Below are 17,633 nucleotides of genomic sequence, written 5' to 3'. Positions count from 1 at the left end.
TGAAATACCTGTCCTACCCATCCCCTTCTTAACCTAGCCTGGTCCGCCACCTTCAGGTGTGTCTCTTGGAGCATTGCCACGTCTGCCTTCAGTCCTTTCAAGTGCGCGAACACTCGAGCCTCTTCACCGGTCCGTTCAGGCCCCTCACGTTCCACGTTATCAGCCGGATTGGAGCCGCCCCCCCCGGCCGACTAGCCATCTCCTTTTCTGGACCAGTCCCGTGTCCGCGTCTCCCTCACCCTCTAGGCCCCCAACCGAGAGACCTCCGTCCCAGCCACCTCTTCTGTGTCCCATTCCCTTTCGGCCAGTGCAGCAGCAACCCTGTCTAGCTTTTTTGCTCCCCCCATATCACTCCCGTAAGTCAGCTGACCCCGGCTTCCCCCGCCATCCCTTTGACCCCCTCCGTGTGGGAATCTTCCCATCAGTAGACGTTCCTACGTTCCCCCTCCCACACGCGGGAGAAAAACCCCGCGCTTTCCAGAGCCTGCCCCGCCCCCCCGACGCAGCTTCTGTTGCGGCCTCGTCTCTCGTCCCCAGCCCATATAACATTCCCTGCGTGTGCTTGCCCCCCTATATACAACCGCCATCATACTTCAACCCTCAAATACCCCCCCACCCTCACAAACCCTCAATTAGAGTCCAACTTTTCAGTTAGTATAAAGGTCCACGCCTCTTCGGGCGTTTCAAAGTAGTGGTGTTGGCCGTTATATGTGACCCACAGTCGCGCTGGCTGCAACATTCCAAATTTCACTCCTTTCCGATGCAGCACCGCTTTGGCCCGGTTGAAACCCGCTCTCCGCTTAGTGACCTCCGTGCTCCAGTCCGGGTATATTCTAATCTCAGCGTTATCCCACTTGCTGCTCCGCTCCTTCTTGGCCCATTTCCAGACCCTCGCTCTGTCTGTGAACCGGTGAAATCTCACCACCATAGCCCTTGGCGGCCCGTTTGCCTTGGGCTTCCTCGCCAGCACCCGGTGCGCCCCTTCCAGCTCCAGCAACCCCGGGGGGGCCTCCGCGCCCATCAGCGCCCCGATCATTGTGCCCGCATATGCCGCGGCGCGGCCCCCTCCACTCCTTCAGGGAGACCCAGGATCCGCAGATTCTTTCTCCTCGACCTGTTCTCCAGGTCTTCGCGTCTTCCCGCCCACCTCTTGTGTAGCGCCTCGTGCTGCTCCACTCTCACCGCCAGGCCCAAGCCCTGTCCTCGTTCTAGCTGACTCTTTTCTCTACCTCCTGGATCTTAACCTCGTGGGCCTTCTGGGTGATCCTGAGTCCTTCAATTGCCGAAAGCATAGGCGCCAGCATCTCCTTGCGCATCTCCTCGCGCTGCTCTTCAAAGCAGCGCTTGATGAACTCCTGCAGCTCCCCTTTGTTCCTGGCCGCCGCCATTTTGCTTTTTTTACCCTGCTTCTCCCGTTGCTCCAGTGCCACTTTTCTGGCCGTTGCACTTCGGGTCTGTTTCATAGGCGTTGGAGGGGGACCTCTCTCTTCCCTTCCCCACAGGTTTTTGTCGAGAAAAGTTCCGTTGGGGCTCCTCTAGCGAGCCCGAAAGTCCGTGGTAGCGGGAGCTGCCGACTCGTGCGGCTTAGCTCCGCATCGCCGCACCCGGAAGTCAAAAGCTGCCTATGCCTCTATTTCTAAATAGCAGGAGCCTATACACCTTTTAAACCACTTTCTCAACTTGTCCTACCATCTTCAACAATTTATGCACACACATCCCAGGTCACACTGTGGCTGCGCTCGCTTTAGAATTATACCCTTTATTTTATAGTGTATTGCCTTGAATTTCCTAACAAGTTGTATGACTTCACATTTCTCTGCATTGAATTTAATCTGCCACATTTCAACCTATTCCACAACCTGGCCACCTTCATCTTGAAACCTATCGCCATCCTCACCACTCACATATAAGTGTAAACTATGCTCCTATCGTAATCTAAGTAATAAAGTGGCTTAATTATAACTTTTCTGACTGAAGATTGCTTTATAAAAAAAGCAACTGTTTAAGGTTTTTATTGAGATTTTGACTATTATGTTCTTTTACTCTGTGAATTCAGCTTATTGCATAATTGGAATGTTCATATGTTGACTTCAATAACTTTGTTCTTTGCATTTTCTAGGATCATGTAACACGATGTGAATTTTCACTAATTCCTTGCAGTACAGGTTGTGGATTGGTGGTTTTAAGGAAGAAACTGGCAGATCATTTGGAAAAAGAATGTAAAAACAGTATGATGGAATGTCAGCAGTGTGGTGTGAAGATGCTTATAAAAGATTTGCAGGTTGGGTGGTAACATTTTTTAGTGTAAAATAATATTACAATTTAAACTGATTTTTCATATCATTTTAGAATAGGAATTTCCTATTGATATATCTGCAATTGAATATTTTTATGGAGGTCTGTGACAACAGTTTTTGCCCTCCGTTGGAAATCTCTGATGTAATTTGATGTGGAGATGCCGGTGTTGGACTGGGGTGGGCACAGTAAGAAGTCTCAACACCAGGTTAAGGTCCAACAGGTTTATTTGAAATCACAAGCTTTCGGAGCGCTTCATCTAGGTGAAGTGGAGGCAGGTTCATATACACAGCATATATAGGCAGAGACACAATTGCAAGATAATTACGTTTTGGAATGTGAAGAATGGTTGGAATGTGAGTCTTTACAGGTAAACGAGTCTTTACAGGTACAAACAGTGTGAATGGAGTGAGGGATAATTGCAGGTAATCGAGGTGTGAATTGTTTCGAGCCAGGACAGTTCGTAGGATTCTGCAAACCCGGGCAGTATGGTGAGGGTGACATGAACCCGAGATCCCGGTTGAGGTCACCCTCATGCATGCGGAACTCGGCTATCAGTTTCTACTCGGCAATTCTGTGTTGTCGTGTGGCTTGAAGGCCACCTTGGAAAATGTTTACCCGAAGATCGGAGGCTGAATGTCCTTGACTGCTGAAATGTTCCCCGACTGGAAGGGAACACTCCTGCCTGATGATTGTCCATGGGCACCGCGGAACAATCTCCAGGCAGGAGTGTTCCCTTCCAGAATCGGCAAGCAGAAATTCCACCTGCATGAGGACGGCCTCGACCAAGACCTCGGGTTCATGTCACATTACGCCCAACTCCCACCATACTGCCTGGGATTGCAGAATCCTACTACCTGCCCTGGCTTGAAACAATTCACACCTCAATTACCTGTGATTTACCCCTCGCTCCACTCACACTATTTCTACCTGGAAAGACTTGTTTATCTGTAAAGATCGCATTCCAATCTGTAATTTTCTTGCAATTGTGTCTCTGCCTATATATGCTGCGTTTGTGAACCTGCCTCCACCTGATGAAGGGGCAGCCCGAAAGCTTGTGATTTCAAATAAGCCTGTTGGACTTTAACCTGGTGTTGTGAGACTTCTTACTGTAACTAATTTGAACAGATAATTTAGCTCTTCCTTCCTAACTGGTGCCAGAGGCACCACTGAGAAAATAGCATATAACAGCCTGAGAGATATTTTCATCCACACAGGTCCAGACAGCTCTACCTGTTCCAATGAGTTAGAATGACTGATGGGTTAGGGCAGTGTTCTTCAAACCTTTTTTCCGGGCACCCATTTTTACCAACCGGCCAACCTTCGGGACCCAACCCGGCCGACCTTCGCATCCCACGCCGGCCGACCTGCGTGACCCATCATTTTCACTTACCTTGTTTGCTGCTGACAGAAATGGAGGAAATGGTTTTGGGTCCCTTTGGCCCTCGTACACGCTCCTCCAATGGAACCTGTTGGATGAAGGTGAAGGGTGTCGAAAGTATGGAGTCTCCACCTGTCCAAAGTTCTGCATTTTTTTCCTATAACATTTTATCAAATAAAAACCCCCTGAACTTGTTAAAAAATAAAAAATAAATTAAATAAATGAATAAAACCGCCCCAAACCTGTAAAACAAAAAGCTGCGGTCGTTTAAAAAAAAAAAGCGGCCGCACTGCGCATGCTTGCCTGATCATCGGCACGCATGCGCATAGTTTTGCGCATGCACGCCGATGATCTGGCCTGTGGCCGCATTTTATTTACACGTTCGTGGCCATTTTGAAGGCCGCTTGCTGCCGGCGTTATTAACAGCCAGTTGCTGCAGCTGTTGCGTGCAGATTTGCACGATCGGGAGCGCCGCGACAGACGGCTCCGCAACCCGCCCACCACCCGCGGGTCACGCCCCCGAGTTTGACGATGCCTGGGTTAGGGCATGATTGGATGACCAAATAAATTCATTGTGCCCTTCCACTCTATTGTGAAGTTCTAATGCCCATAAATAAACAAACAAGAGTTTGAAACCCTTGTCCAAAGTCATTAACGGGAGATTTGTTCAGAAGTTTGCACTGTCAAAATGCCAGATGTTTACTTCTCTAAAGTTGCGTAAAGTCTACAGTAGAAACAGACCTTTTGGCCCATCGGCTCTCTGCAAACATTAGGCTGCATATGAGCCAAAGAGAAGTTTTGCATCGAAGGACTAGTTAAGTACCTCTAATGCAATTTTTCAATTGCATCTTCATTTGTTATTTAAAAAATATATATTATTCTAATGATCAAGCCATAGCATGACCAATGTTTATCACTGCTCTTCAATCTTTGCAGTTATAGAGAGCAATTGAAACCAGTTGCAGTGGATCTGACATAGAATCATCTCCACTTTAATATTTTCGACCATTGTAAACAATTTAGTTTCTTCCAACAAAATCCCAACATATCTTTAGGAAAAATAAGTTTCCTCGTTTTGGGGAAAATAAGTGGAATATTTTATCAAGATTGCACTATGGCTCAATCAGTTAGGTGGCAGAATCTGTTTAGCATTCATTTTGTTTATTATGGTTAGCAGAACAAGCATGTCTGTGAGGAAGCTCCTGTGAATGAGAAGAAAATATTTAAAATTGAATCAGCCAACAAAGAAAAGGTAAGACTTTGGTTAATTGACCAGTTAAGCACAATTTACTACTTTCTTCCAGTGATTTATTGTTTTGTATCCACCAGATAATGTACTGAGCCATATAGTCCAGGAAGGTCTCAGTTCCTGTTCCGTGGTGTTGGGTGTTTTTAGCCTGAATAAAAAAAGAGAAATGGTATAATCGGCCTCTTTGCAATCTAAGCTTGTGAAGGGAAACGTCTGCTAGGATTTCCTATTTTCCTGTAATCACTGCATTATCAGTGCTTCTATATAAAAAGATTAGGAGAGAATAGCTCATGGCTATAATACCCACACCTCTTAATCACAATCCAGGCTTAAGAATGACCAGTTTGAATTACCCAAAGGGAAACCAGTTATTATAGAAATATAATCTATCCTGAATCATGACATTCCAAGACCAGGAGACAAGATTGGTTGAGTGGGTGAAGGAGGAAATGTAATTTCAAGAAAATAACTAGCCCTACTGTTCCCAATTATAACTTGTACTATTTATGTGTACAGGTTTTCCATTAAGTATGATACTAGCCACCAGACTGTTTGCAACCATGGCACCCTATTTTACCCTGAGCTGAGCTTCCCGAACCCCAAGAATGCCTCCCTCCATCTCCAGAACCCTGGCCATCTCAGCTCCACTTCAACTTATTTTCTACTGAAACCATCCGTGGCGATTCCAATTCCAATGCTCTCCAGGCCAGTCTCTCACCTTGTATCCTTCATAGGTTTCAGCTCATCCAAAACTTGGCTGCTACACCCAAGCCTGTTCACCCATCACCCCTGTACGCAATTTTAAAATTCTCATCCTTGTTTGCAAATACCTCCCTGGCTTTGCCTCTAAAATGGTCTCCAGCCCTACAACCACCCAATAACCCAGCACTTCTCCAATTCTGGACTTTTGCATATCCCTGAATTCTTTCTCCAAACCTCTCTGACTCTATCTCCTTTTAAGATACTCCTTAAAACCTATCTCTGCCTGGACTTTTGGTCATCCGCACTCACACCTATTTATGTGCCTCAGTGTCAGTCCGAGGGAGAGTCGATTTGTCCTGTTTCTTGTGTACAAGAAGGCAATTTTCCACATTGCCAGGTAGATGCCAGTGTTTTAACTGTACTAGAACAGCTTGGCTAGGGGCGCAGCAGGTTATGAAGCACAAGTCTTCAGGACTGTTGCCAGAATATTATCAAGGCCGTTGCAGTATCCAATGCCATCACCTGTTTCTTGATATAGCGTACGTGAATCGAATTGGCTGAAGACTGGCATCTGTGATACTGAAGACCTGCAAAGGAGGCCAAGACTGACCACCCACTCAGCATTTCTGGGTTGAAGATACCCGTATTCCCTGATGTGCTGGTCTCTCCATCATTGAGGATAGGGATATTTCTGGAGCCTCTTCCTCTGATGAGTTGTTCAATTGTCCATGGCCATTCACAGTTGGATGTGGCAGTACTGCAGAACCTAGATCTGATCTGTTGGTTGTGGAATCGCTTAGTTCTGTCTATTATTTGCTGCTTATGATGTTTGGCACACAAGTAGTTATAGCTTTAACAGGTTGACACTTAGCTATCCCTGGTGTTGCTCCAGGCATGCCCTCTTGCATTCTTCATTGAATAAACAAATAATGCTCTGCTGATGTCTCTGCTTTGGATCTGCTTGTAACAGGTTTGCCTGTTGAGTTGACTAGGCATTTTGAAAGTTTCCATTTGCTAATTTTACTGAAGAGAATAGCACATCTCTCCTCCAGTTGGTAGCATTTGTGAATTAAGCAGTAATATTTTAGGCTCTATTGTCTAGCTTTGTAAATGTTACAACAGTGTTTACCCAAGTGCAAAGGTCAGTTACTAGAAATCTCAACTTTTTTCTTCATTTTTATCGCGAGGACTGAAACATGGATTTTTAAATGTATTGATTTTTTTTAAAAAACTGGAATTAAAATAATTTATTTTTGTGGATTACTTGTTTTACAGACTCGCCCTCCTGGAGGAAACCGAACACGTGACAGCTGTCGTTTCGTAGAATTAGGATGCAATTTCAGGGTAGAGTTTTTTTTTTAAATGTTGTTAATCTTTTATTGATATAGTCATCCATCTTTTTTTAAACTTTTTTTTTCCTGTCCTCCTGATCTGGATTTTCAGACTACTTTTCAAAAAAAAGATTACACATTTGATAATTGTCTAGCGTTGCATGAGGCATGAAAACCATAGTCTCAATCTTGTTTGATTTTTTAAAATGCTGCTTATCTTTTGGTATAATAATAGATTTCTGAATTGAGGAACTGAGATCATTGATTAATATTTGTTGCACTTCATATAACCTTTGCAGATAAATTAAATGAGAAATGTAAACTACACTGTAAAAAGGAATTGGAGACTGAGTCAGCCAGTGGTGAGACTCAGAATCTGACTGTCACTTTCAAGTGAACTTGAAAGCAGAAGCATTAATTACTTGAGTTACTCTTTCAAAACTGGGTTTCCACCCAGTCTATGACTTTCCCACAATGTGAGATAAGACCAGAATTGTTACGTTGCACAAGAAGGCCATTCGGCCCATCGTGTCGGCACCGGCTCTCCGAATGAGCATTATGATTTGGTGCCATTCTCCTGCTTTTTCCCCCGTACCATTGCACATTGTTTCAATTCAAATCATCATCCAATGCCTTCGTGAATGTCTCAGTTGAATGCCTCCAATGCACTTCCCGCCGGCAATGCATTCCAGACCCAAGTTACGCGCTGTGGGAAAGAAAATGTTCTTGCGTCGCATTTGCTTCTTAAGCAAAGAGAAGGAATAAACTCAATCTCTGAGATTAATAACTTCCACATAACTGATACCTTGATACTCCAGTGAATTAATTTGTTAAATTAATGTTCGACTATCAGTAATTTGTATGATGTCAGACCAACCTTCCTTCTGTTGCGTACTTGAGTCTGGCTATTTCCCATGGAAGATTGTTTTTTGGATTTTATCCTGTGCATGATAGCACCAAGAATGAATGCAGAAATAAGTGCCCTGTCCCATGAGGAAGTTCACTAGCCACCTTACACAGCGTGATAACTGTGAGGATGCCATGAGTTAAAGATCAAGGATAACACTGTGGAACTGGCAGGGAGAAACATCGAATTAAATCAAGCCTGGATAGTCGATATTTTTTCAAAATTGAATAAGACACCTAACAATGTAAAATTTCTAAACCACTTCCAAAATGTTGGCATCTCCAATGGATTTATGTGAGGATTGCTTTTTCATTCATATTGTTTATGCCCCAGCAAATCAGGAGGCTCATCCTTATTTTCAAATCCTCTCTCTGACCCCAGATCACGTTTTATTCACCTTCAGCCACAGACTGCAATCCATGCCTCTAAGGCTGCTTTATTAGAAGAATGAGAGGTGATTCCTACACAAAATAAGAGTCCATGATACAAGGGGTAACATATTAGCCTGGATAAAGGATTGGTTAGTTAACAGGAAGCAGAGAGTAGGTCTAAATGGGTAATTTTCGAGTTGGCAAGATATGACAAATGGAATACCACAGGGATACGTGCTGAGGCCTGAACTATTTACAATCTATATCAATGACTTGGATGAAGGCACTGAATGTATAGTTGGTAAATCTGTTTATGACACAAAGTTAGGTAGGAAAGTAAGTTGTGAAGAGGACAATAAGATGTCTGCAAAGGTATATAGATTACCTTAAGTGAGTGGGCAAAAAATTGGCAGATGGAGTACAAGTGGGAAAGTGTGAACTTGTCCACTTTGACAGGAAGAATAGAAAAGCAACATATTCATAGAAGGAGGCTATTTAGCCCATAGAGTCTGTACGGGTCCTCTGAAAGAGCACCCTACTCAAGCTCACTCTCCCACCCTATCCCTGTAACCCCATTTAACCTTTTGAACACTAAGGGGCAATTTAGCCTAACGTGCACATCTTTGGACTGAGAGGAAACCAGAGAACCCAGAGGAAACCCACGCAGACGAGGAAAGAACGTACAAACTCCACATAAACCGTCACCCAAGGTCAAAATCAAACCTGGGTCCCTGGTGCTGTGAGGCAGCAGTGCTAACCACTGTCACCATGCCACCCATTTATTATCTAAATGGAGAAAGATTTCAGAACTCTGAGGTACAGAGGGATCTCGGTGTCCCGATACATTAATCACAAGTTAGTACACAGGTGCAGGCAGTGACTAGAAAGGCAAATGGAATGTTGGTGTTTATTGCAAGGGGAATGGAACACAAAAATAGGAATGTTTTGCTACAGTTGTACCGGAAATAAATGGGAGCACAGTGAGAGTACTGTATAAAGCTTTGGACTGCTTATCTTAGAAAGGATTGCATTAGAAGCAGTTCAGAGACGGTTCACTTGACTGATTCCAGGGATGAGAGGGTTATCTTATGAGGAAAGGTTGGGCCTGTCTCCACTGGAGTTTAGAACAATGAGAAGTGATCTTATTGAAACATGTAAAATCCTGAAGGACCTTGCTGAGAGAAAGTTTCCCCTCGTGTTGGAGACCAGGACGAGGGCAACCAGTTAAAAAAAAATAAGAGGTCTCCTATTTAAGATGGAGATGAGAATATTTTTCTGAGAGTTGTAGGTCCGTGGAACACTCTTTTCAGATAGCAGCAGAGACATAGTCATTGAATATTTTGAAGACAGAAGTAGATTAACTCCCTTGTTAGCCAATAATGTAAGGGTATGAGGGTAGGCAGGAAAGTAGTGTTGAGGCCAAAATCAGATCAGCCATAAGCTTATCAAATGGCAGAGCAGGCCCTAGAGGCCGAATGGCATACTCCTAATTTATATACATGTACATTTTTTTGTATAATTTCTTCCACTCCACCATCTAAGAATAGTAGGCCAACATTTGCTGTAGTAATAACGGTGAGGCTCCCAGTACTCCGTGTTAGCATTGGGTAAAGCTGACAGCAACCTCTGGCACCCATCCACGCATGGGCAATTAAATGTTGAAATCTGTAAGTTGCTATCTGTGATACCCTGCTCCTCTAGAGGATATGCAATTGCAATCGTTGCTGATCGAATTATTGCAGAAATTGGCTTTTAAGATGTGAACTTGGAGAAAGTACCCACTAGTCGCATTACAGACTGATCAAAGCCTTGTTCAAATGCGTGAAATTAATCTTTAACAGTGCAGTAATTCAGACTACTTATTAACAACTCCTCTGGACCTGAAAGGGGAATTTCAAAGCGTGGGGTCACTTTTTAAAAAAAATATTTTAATTCAGTTTTTCCAATTTTATACATAACAAACAATAACAACAACAATCCACCCCCCCCCACCCCCTTTAACAGCTAACGGTGACCAACTCTTTGAAGTACAAAAGGAACAGCCACCACCTTCAGTAAAACCCCTCAGTTGCGCCCCTCACGGTGTAGTTAACTTTTTTAAGGTACAAAAATTCCATAAGATTCCCCCAGCCTTACTGAGGCATTAGGTGGAGAAGTTGACCTCCAACCTATCAGCATCTACCTACGAGCAATCAGCAAGGCGAAGGCCAGAACATCACCACACCCCCCGCTCCGGCAGGTCTGACACCCCAAATTTGGCCATTAAGGGACAGGGCTTCAGATCAATTTGTAAAATTGCCAACATGGTGCTGAAGAAGGAGACCCAAAATCCCATGAGCCGAGGATATGCCCAGGACATATGTACATGATCAGCCGGGCTCCTCCCACAATGCTCGCACTCATCCTCCACTCCCACAACCTACTCATCCTGGATTTGGGCCCTATGCATTACCTTTAACTGTATCACCCAAACCTTGCACATGATAATGTGGAATTACATTCCCTCAAAATTAATTATTTCCGTTTTCTAATAAAATTATTTTGGAGCTTTTTGTTTTCCTATTAAGTTTATTTTAACCCCATGTGTATAGACTAGAATTGTTACAGCATATATGTTCCAATCTTTATTTAATTTTCTGTACAATTATTTAAATATAATTTATATTTCCCTTTTTTTTTTAAACTTCCCGCTTTGCTGCTAATGAGGATTCTTCAATGTAATTGGTTGATCAGCCTTTCCTCCTACTTGTTCTGTTCAAAGTTCCCCTTTAAAGAGAGTCATTCAAATGTTTTTGTGTTCTTTCATGGGATGTGGTTTATGCTGGCTGGGTCAGTATTTATTGCCCATCCCTAATTGCCCTTGAGAAGGTGGTGGAGAGCTGCCTTCTTGAACCGCTGCAGTCCAAATCGAAAAAGAGGAAATTTGAGCTCTGGAAGCGACCACAATTTTTTTGGCATTTTTATTTGAGGTGAATGGCAAATGCCCTTCCTGCACCGCTAACCACATCATCAGGCCCAAAATGTTGGCTTTTACTATGTCTTCTGGAATTCTGTTCCAAAATTAATTTGCCTGTCTTATCTTGCTTTGCTTAATAGAATAGCTTTTGTGTCTTGGGTATTTTTTGCTCCCTCCAAATGTTTTGCTTCCTGCTCAGTGTACACATCTCCCTCTTATGAACTGTTTTGAGATGATTTAGCACTAGGAGTGTAATGTAAAATGTAGCTTCTCGTAATCTGCTTTAAATATTGTCTCATTAAATTTGTGGTTTTTAGCTAAGCCTGTTTTAATTCTTATACCTTTTTTAAAACAATGCAGGGTGGCAAAGAGCGCCTCAAAGATCATGAAAATTCTTCAGTTGTTGCACATCTCGCATTAGTACTTCAGTTTGCCAATACTTTGAAAACGAGCCTCACCCAAAATCCCTGCATTCCTAATGGCGGTAGTGATGATCCATCAGTCATTTCCCTCCCATCAATGCTTGCTGAACTACAGTCCAAAGTTCAACAGCTAGAGAAGAATGTGTTGTCTTTGTTCTCTGAAGGTTCTTTAGCGTCTTTGCACACCCAAGTTGCTGTGGAATCAACTGGTGACTTAGAAACCGATCATTTTGAAGGAGCTTCCTATTGTAGCGGAATTTCAGATTTGCAAACAGCACCATATTCTGGTCAAACATTGGCAGAGTGCCAAAGTAGAGTTGACGCTCTTGAGCGGAAAATTCAGACATTTGAAAATATTGTGACTGTTTTAAACAGAGAAGTAGAAAAAACCCAAACTACTCTGGTTGCATTTGAGAGGCAAAGCAAGATTGACCAGGATGCCATTAAAGCCTTGGAGCGTAAGGTAATGGAGTCAATTTTCCTACGTGTTTGTGTGTTCCTGTATGCAGTGTTATGACACCTTGGGCTAGTGCGCAGTCAATTCCAGACCCACTTGAAACAGAGCCGCAACACAATTGAATTAACCGATAATTCTTAGAAAAATACCCAAAGTCTTTGGCCCTTGACTGCCCAATTATTACGGTCACCAGGTTTGTAAGTTTAAACACAATTACTTATTATTTATAACAAGAACTATAATTAAATATGCAGCAAATGCAACAGGTTAACTATTATCTAATTTCTAATCCCCTCCCACTTTAACTTGCCCCCACCTTCATATATATTTTATGAACACAGAAGGGAGAAGAGAGGTGAAAAAAGTAAGGATGAAAGTCAAAAGATAAGATGCTTTGTTTCAGATGGTTGTTTCTCGCACAAACTTTGCTTTCAGTTTGAGATTGTCACTATAGATTAATTCAGGTCCCTGTAGGTTCAGAAATATATCAACTCATAGCCTTTCTAGAGAGAGGAGAAGGAACAGGTCCTTGTCTCTGTGTGTCCAGTATTCAAACTCATTGGGTCTCTAGAAGTCATCCCACTCGGGCAGGATCCAATCACCACCTGTTACCGGGCAGAAAACGACCTTTCTGCCAATTCATAGGCCACCAGCCAACCTATCGAACCAAGTCCCACCCCATCTCTCAGGCGCAGAGAAATCTAGATCTGCTGTTCAAAGCGAGTAGAGTGTACTATAGAACATAGAAAATACAGCACAGAACAGGCCCTTCGGCCCACGATGTTGTGCCGAACCTTTGTCCTAGATTAATCATAGATTATCATTGAATTTACAGTGCAGAAGGAGGCCATTCGGCCCTTTGAGTCTGCACCGGCTCTTGGAAAGAGCACCCTACCCAAACTCAACACCTCCACCCAACACCAAGGGCAATTTGGACATTAAGGGCAATTTATCATTGGCCAATTCACCTAACCCGCACATCTTTGGACTGTGGGAGGAAACCGGAGCACCCGGAGGAAACCCACGCAGACACGGGGAGGACGTGCAGACTCCGCACAGACAATGACCCAAGCCGGAATTGAACCTGGGACCATGGAACTGTGAAGCAATTGTGCTATCCACAATGCTACCATGCTGCCCTTAGGAACAAATAAATCTACACTATATCATTTTACCGTAATCCATGTACCTATCCAATAGCTGCTTGAAGGTCCCTAATGTATCCGACTCAACTACTTCCACAGGCAGTGCATTCCATGCCCCCACTACTCTCTGGGTAAAGAACCTACCTCTGATATCCCTCCTATATCTTCCACCTTTCATCTTAAATTTATGTCCCCTTGTAATGGTTTGTTCCACCCGGGGAAAAAGTCTCTGACTGTCTACTCTATCTATTCCCCTGATCATCTTATAAACCTCTATCAAGTCACCCCTCATCCTTCTCCGCTCTAATGAGGAAAGGCCTAGCACCCTCAACCTTTCCTCGTAAGACCTACTCTCCATTCCAGGCAACATCCTGGTAAATCTTCTTTGCACCTTTTCCAGAGCTTCCACATCCTTCCTAAAATGAGGCGACCAGAACTGTACACAGTACTCCAAATGTGGCCTTACCAAAGTTTTGTACAGCTGCATCATCACCTCACGGCTCTTAAATTCAATCCCTCTGTTAATGAACGCGAGCACACCATAGGCCTTCTTCACAGCTCTATCCACTTGAGTGGCAACTTTCAAAGATGTATGAACATAGACCCCAAGATCTCTCTGCTCCTCCACATTGCCAAGAACTCTACCGTTAACCCTGTATTCCGCATTCATATTTGTCCTTCCAAAATGGACAACCTCACACTTTTCAGGGTTAAACTCCATCTGCCACTTCTCAGCCCAGCTCTGCATCCTATCTATGTCTCTTTGCAGCCGACAACAGCCCTCCTTACTATCCACAACTCCACCAATCTTCGTATCGTCTGCAAATTTACTGACCCACCTTTCAACTCCCTCATCCAAGTCATTAATGAAAATCACAAACAGCAGAGGACCCAGAACTGTTCCCTGCGGTACGCCACTGGTAACTGGGATCCAGGCTGAATATTTGCCATCCACCACCACTCTCTGACTTCTATCGGTTAGCCAGTTCGTTATCCAACTGGCCAAATTTCCCACTATCCCATGCCTCCTTACTTTCTGCATAAGCCTACCATGGGGAACCTTATCAAATGCCTTACTAAAATCCATGTACACTACATCCACTGCTTTACCTTCATCCACATGCTTGGTCACCTCCTCAAAGAATTCAATAAGACTTGTAAGGCAAGACCTACCCCTCACAAATCCGTGCTGACTATCCCTAATCAAGCAGTGTCTTTCCAGATGCTCAGAAATCCTATCCTTCAGTACCCTTTCCATTACTTTGCCTACCACCGAAGTAAGACTAACTGGCCTGTAATTCCCAGGGTTATCCCTAGTTCCTTTTTTGAACAGGGGCACGACATTCGCCACTCTCCAATCTCCTGGTCTGGTACCACCCCTGTTGACAGTGAGGACAAAAAGATAATTGCCAACGGCTCTGCAATTTCATCTCTTGCTTCCCATAGAATCCTTGGATATATCCCGTCAGGCCCGGGGGACTTGTCTATCCTCAAGTTTTTCAAAATGCCCAACACATCTTCCTTCCTAACAAGTATTTCCTCGAGCTTACCAATCTGTTTCACACTGTCCTCTCCAACAACATCGCCCCTCTCATTTGTAAATACAGAAGAAAAGTACTCGTTCAAGACCTCTCCTATCTCTTCAGACTCAATACACAATCTCCCGCTACTGTCCTTGATCGGACCTACCCTCGCTCTAGTCATTCTCATATTTCTCACATATGTGTAAAAGGCCTTGGGGTTTTCCTTGATCCTACCCGCCAAAGATTGTTCATGCCCTCTCTTAGCTCTCCTAATCCCTTTCTTCAGTTCCCTCCTGGCTACCTTGTATCCCTCCAATGCCCTGTCTGAACCTTGTTTCCTCAGCCTTACATAAGTCACCTTTTTCCTCTTAACAAGACATTCAACCTCTCTTGTCAACCATTGTTCCCTCACTCGACCATCTCTTCCCTGCCTGACAGGGACATACATATCAAGGACACGTAGCACCTGTTCCTTGAACAAGTTCCACATTTCACTTGTGTCCTTCCCTGCCAGCCCTGCCAGCCTATGTTCAAAACTATGTTGTCTCTTTTTTAATTCCTCATTCTCTCTGCTGCTTGACTTGAAGATATATATCTTTAAGCATCCATGGGTCAAAAACGATAACAGCAAAAATAAAGAAAGGGGAAATAAGTGAATCAGCAGGGAAGTAGTAAATCATTTTCTGAAAAGCTGAAACCTTATGAAAGATTGGGATTTTCAGTGTTCCTCATCTTTTCAGTTAGCGTCCTAAAATTGTTGCTAATTTCAGGATCTTCTGTTCTAACCAAGTGTATGGAAATTAGTCATAACTCGTCACTACATTTATTTAATTTTAAATTGTTTTTGACTGGTACTCTGTACACCATTACAGGCCACATAAGCAATTGTGACTAATGTTAAAATTATCATATACAGTTCCTTAAACCTAGAAATTCTTGGAATTTCAAACAAATCTTTTAATTTTTTAAATTTATTTTGAACAGAGGGAACCACTCACACATAAATTGCATATTGTTAGATTCCCAGAGGTTCACATGAAGAACGTTCACAAGACAGAATCTTTTCAGACACAGTAGATAGATGTAAACTCTGCTCCTAGGTCTAATTGCTTTGTAATCAGTTGTGAAGTGATGTGTAGGTGGAGCTTGATTTAACCTGCGATCTTATGAGTTTGAATGAACTCCATTCCGGAGGATCACTCTGATCGTCGTGCCTGAGGTGTGTTGTGTGCGTGTGTTAACTGTTCACTCCAGGTGGCTGTGGCAATGTACACCTTTACATGCGTGGTGTAGTCGGCAGCTATGGATAGTGATGGTAGAGGCTCCAATGTTATTTTCATCACATGGCTGACAAGGAATCTCTCCCACTCTTGCTGTCTGCCATTGGCATGTGTTGGGAAGATTTGCAAGTTGACACTCAAACAGTTTAGCCACGTTATGAATGCACCATCTTCCTTAGCAATTAATTCCAGGGGTGTAACTCAAACCCACAGCTTCTGGCCCAGAGGGACACTACCACTGCGCCACAAGGCCTTCGGTCTCAGCAGTACAGGGCTAATAAAGATAACATCAGTAGAGCGCAACACAGTCATCACAATTCGAGGTAGTACATTACAGTAACAATTTGAAGCCAATTGCGATATTTAATCTTTTATGTGAAAATGTGTTGTAGATAAACTTTGCATTTTGTCTGACACTTTAATCTATTTCTAGGTTTCAGATCAGCAGCATCTCCTGGCTTTGAAAGACGTGGTTATCAATGAATTCCGTTTGCAAATGCTTTCTTTGGAGCAGATCTCTTATGAGGGATTATTGATGTGGAAAATTACTGATGTCAGTAGAAAGCGCCAGGAAGCCATTTCAGGTCGAGTAACGAGCCTTGCCTCTCCAAGTACGTTTTTTAACTCCTTGAAGTAAAATAATTCTTCTGGCCTTGACGTGATTATGCCTCTGCTTACAATTATGTATGAAATGATGTGACTTTTCAATGTTAATGCATATCTTTCAGTATCTCAATCCCGAGGTATACAAATTAACCTTTCCTTAGCATTGAAAAGTATTGTGGCAATCAATCTGCATGTGGGTCATTAGGTTTATTAATCCAATCTAATGGTTTCCCAAAGGGATATATCTTAATAGAATCCCTTCTGTGCAGAAGGAGGCCATTCGGCCCATTGAGACTGCACCGATTCTCTGAAAGAGCGCCCTACCCCCATAATCCCACCTAACCTGCACAATTTCTGACACAATGGGACAATTTAGCACGGCCAATGCATCTAACCTGTACATCTCTAGACTGTGGGAGGAAACTGGAGCACCCGAGGAAACCCACGCAGACACGGAGAGAATGTGCAATCTCCACACACAGTCACCCAAGGCTGGAATTGAACCAGGGTCCCTGGCGCTGTGAGGCAGCAGTGCTAGCCACTGTGCCACCGTGCCGCCCTGGAGTTGAAGAGATACTTGAGGGTGAGGAACTTGCAGAGTTATGGACAAAAGGCAGGAATGTGGAACATTGCATGACATTCCAAGTGCTAGAGTAGGGATGTTGGGCCAAATGGCCTCCTTCAGTGCACCTTTTTCCACGATTCTTGTGAATCAGTTTTTATGGAGCCAGTATCAGTTGATTTCCTAAAATCTAGATTGGTAACGCTTAAAACCTCATTATCAGGTCTCCAAACGCCTCAACGAAATCTAGGAAGTTGTTGGATAGGTTAAGCATCTTTTGAACCATGCCCGCTTTTTCTAATGGGAATCGTTTCCAAAGAGATCATTATCTTGTGCTGTAATCATTCTATGATTCTATCCTTGTCTTGAGCACTTTTGCACACAATTGAGGTAAGGCCCGAGTAATGTTGAAGGCTGACCCTTTGCCCCTTATTTGAAGATGAGGA

At 43.5% G+C, this 17,633-nt stretch overlaps 1 protein-coding gene across 4 annotated transcripts in view; it reads left to right on the top strand.

Moving 5' to 3' along the window:
- The window catches only part of traf1 (TNF receptor-associated factor 1), a 57,017-nt gene that overhangs the window by 29,042 nt on the left and 10,342 nt on the right, over positions 1 to 17,633 (top strand). For 3 of the 4 annotated variants that reach the window (XM_072488553.1, XM_072488552.1, XM_072488554.1), the window contains exons 5-9: positions 2,120 to 2,281; positions 4,851 to 4,928; positions 6,903 to 6,971; positions 11,553 to 12,077; positions 16,453 to 16,630. In XM_072488553.1, the coding sequence (XP_072344654.1) occupies positions 2,120 to 2,281; positions 4,851 to 4,928; positions 6,903 to 6,971; positions 11,553 to 12,077; positions 16,453 to 16,630 (1,012 nt within the window). The remainder of the gene's footprint in view (positions 1 to 2,119; positions 2,282 to 4,850; positions 4,929 to 6,902; positions 6,972 to 11,552; positions 12,078 to 16,452; positions 16,631 to 17,633) is intronic. The other variant, XM_072488555.1, reaches the window with a different exon arrangement.

Source organism: Scyliorhinus torazame, chromosome 22 (assembly GCF_047496885.1).
Source record: "Scyliorhinus torazame isolate Kashiwa2021f chromosome 22, sScyTor2.1, whole genome shotgun sequence".
Lineage (NCBI taxonomy): Eukaryota > Metazoa > Chordata > Chondrichthyes > Carcharhiniformes > Scyliorhinidae > Scyliorhinus > Scyliorhinus torazame.
Note: the sequence above shows the minus strand (reverse complement) of the source record. Positions and strands in the feature narration are given on the sequence as shown.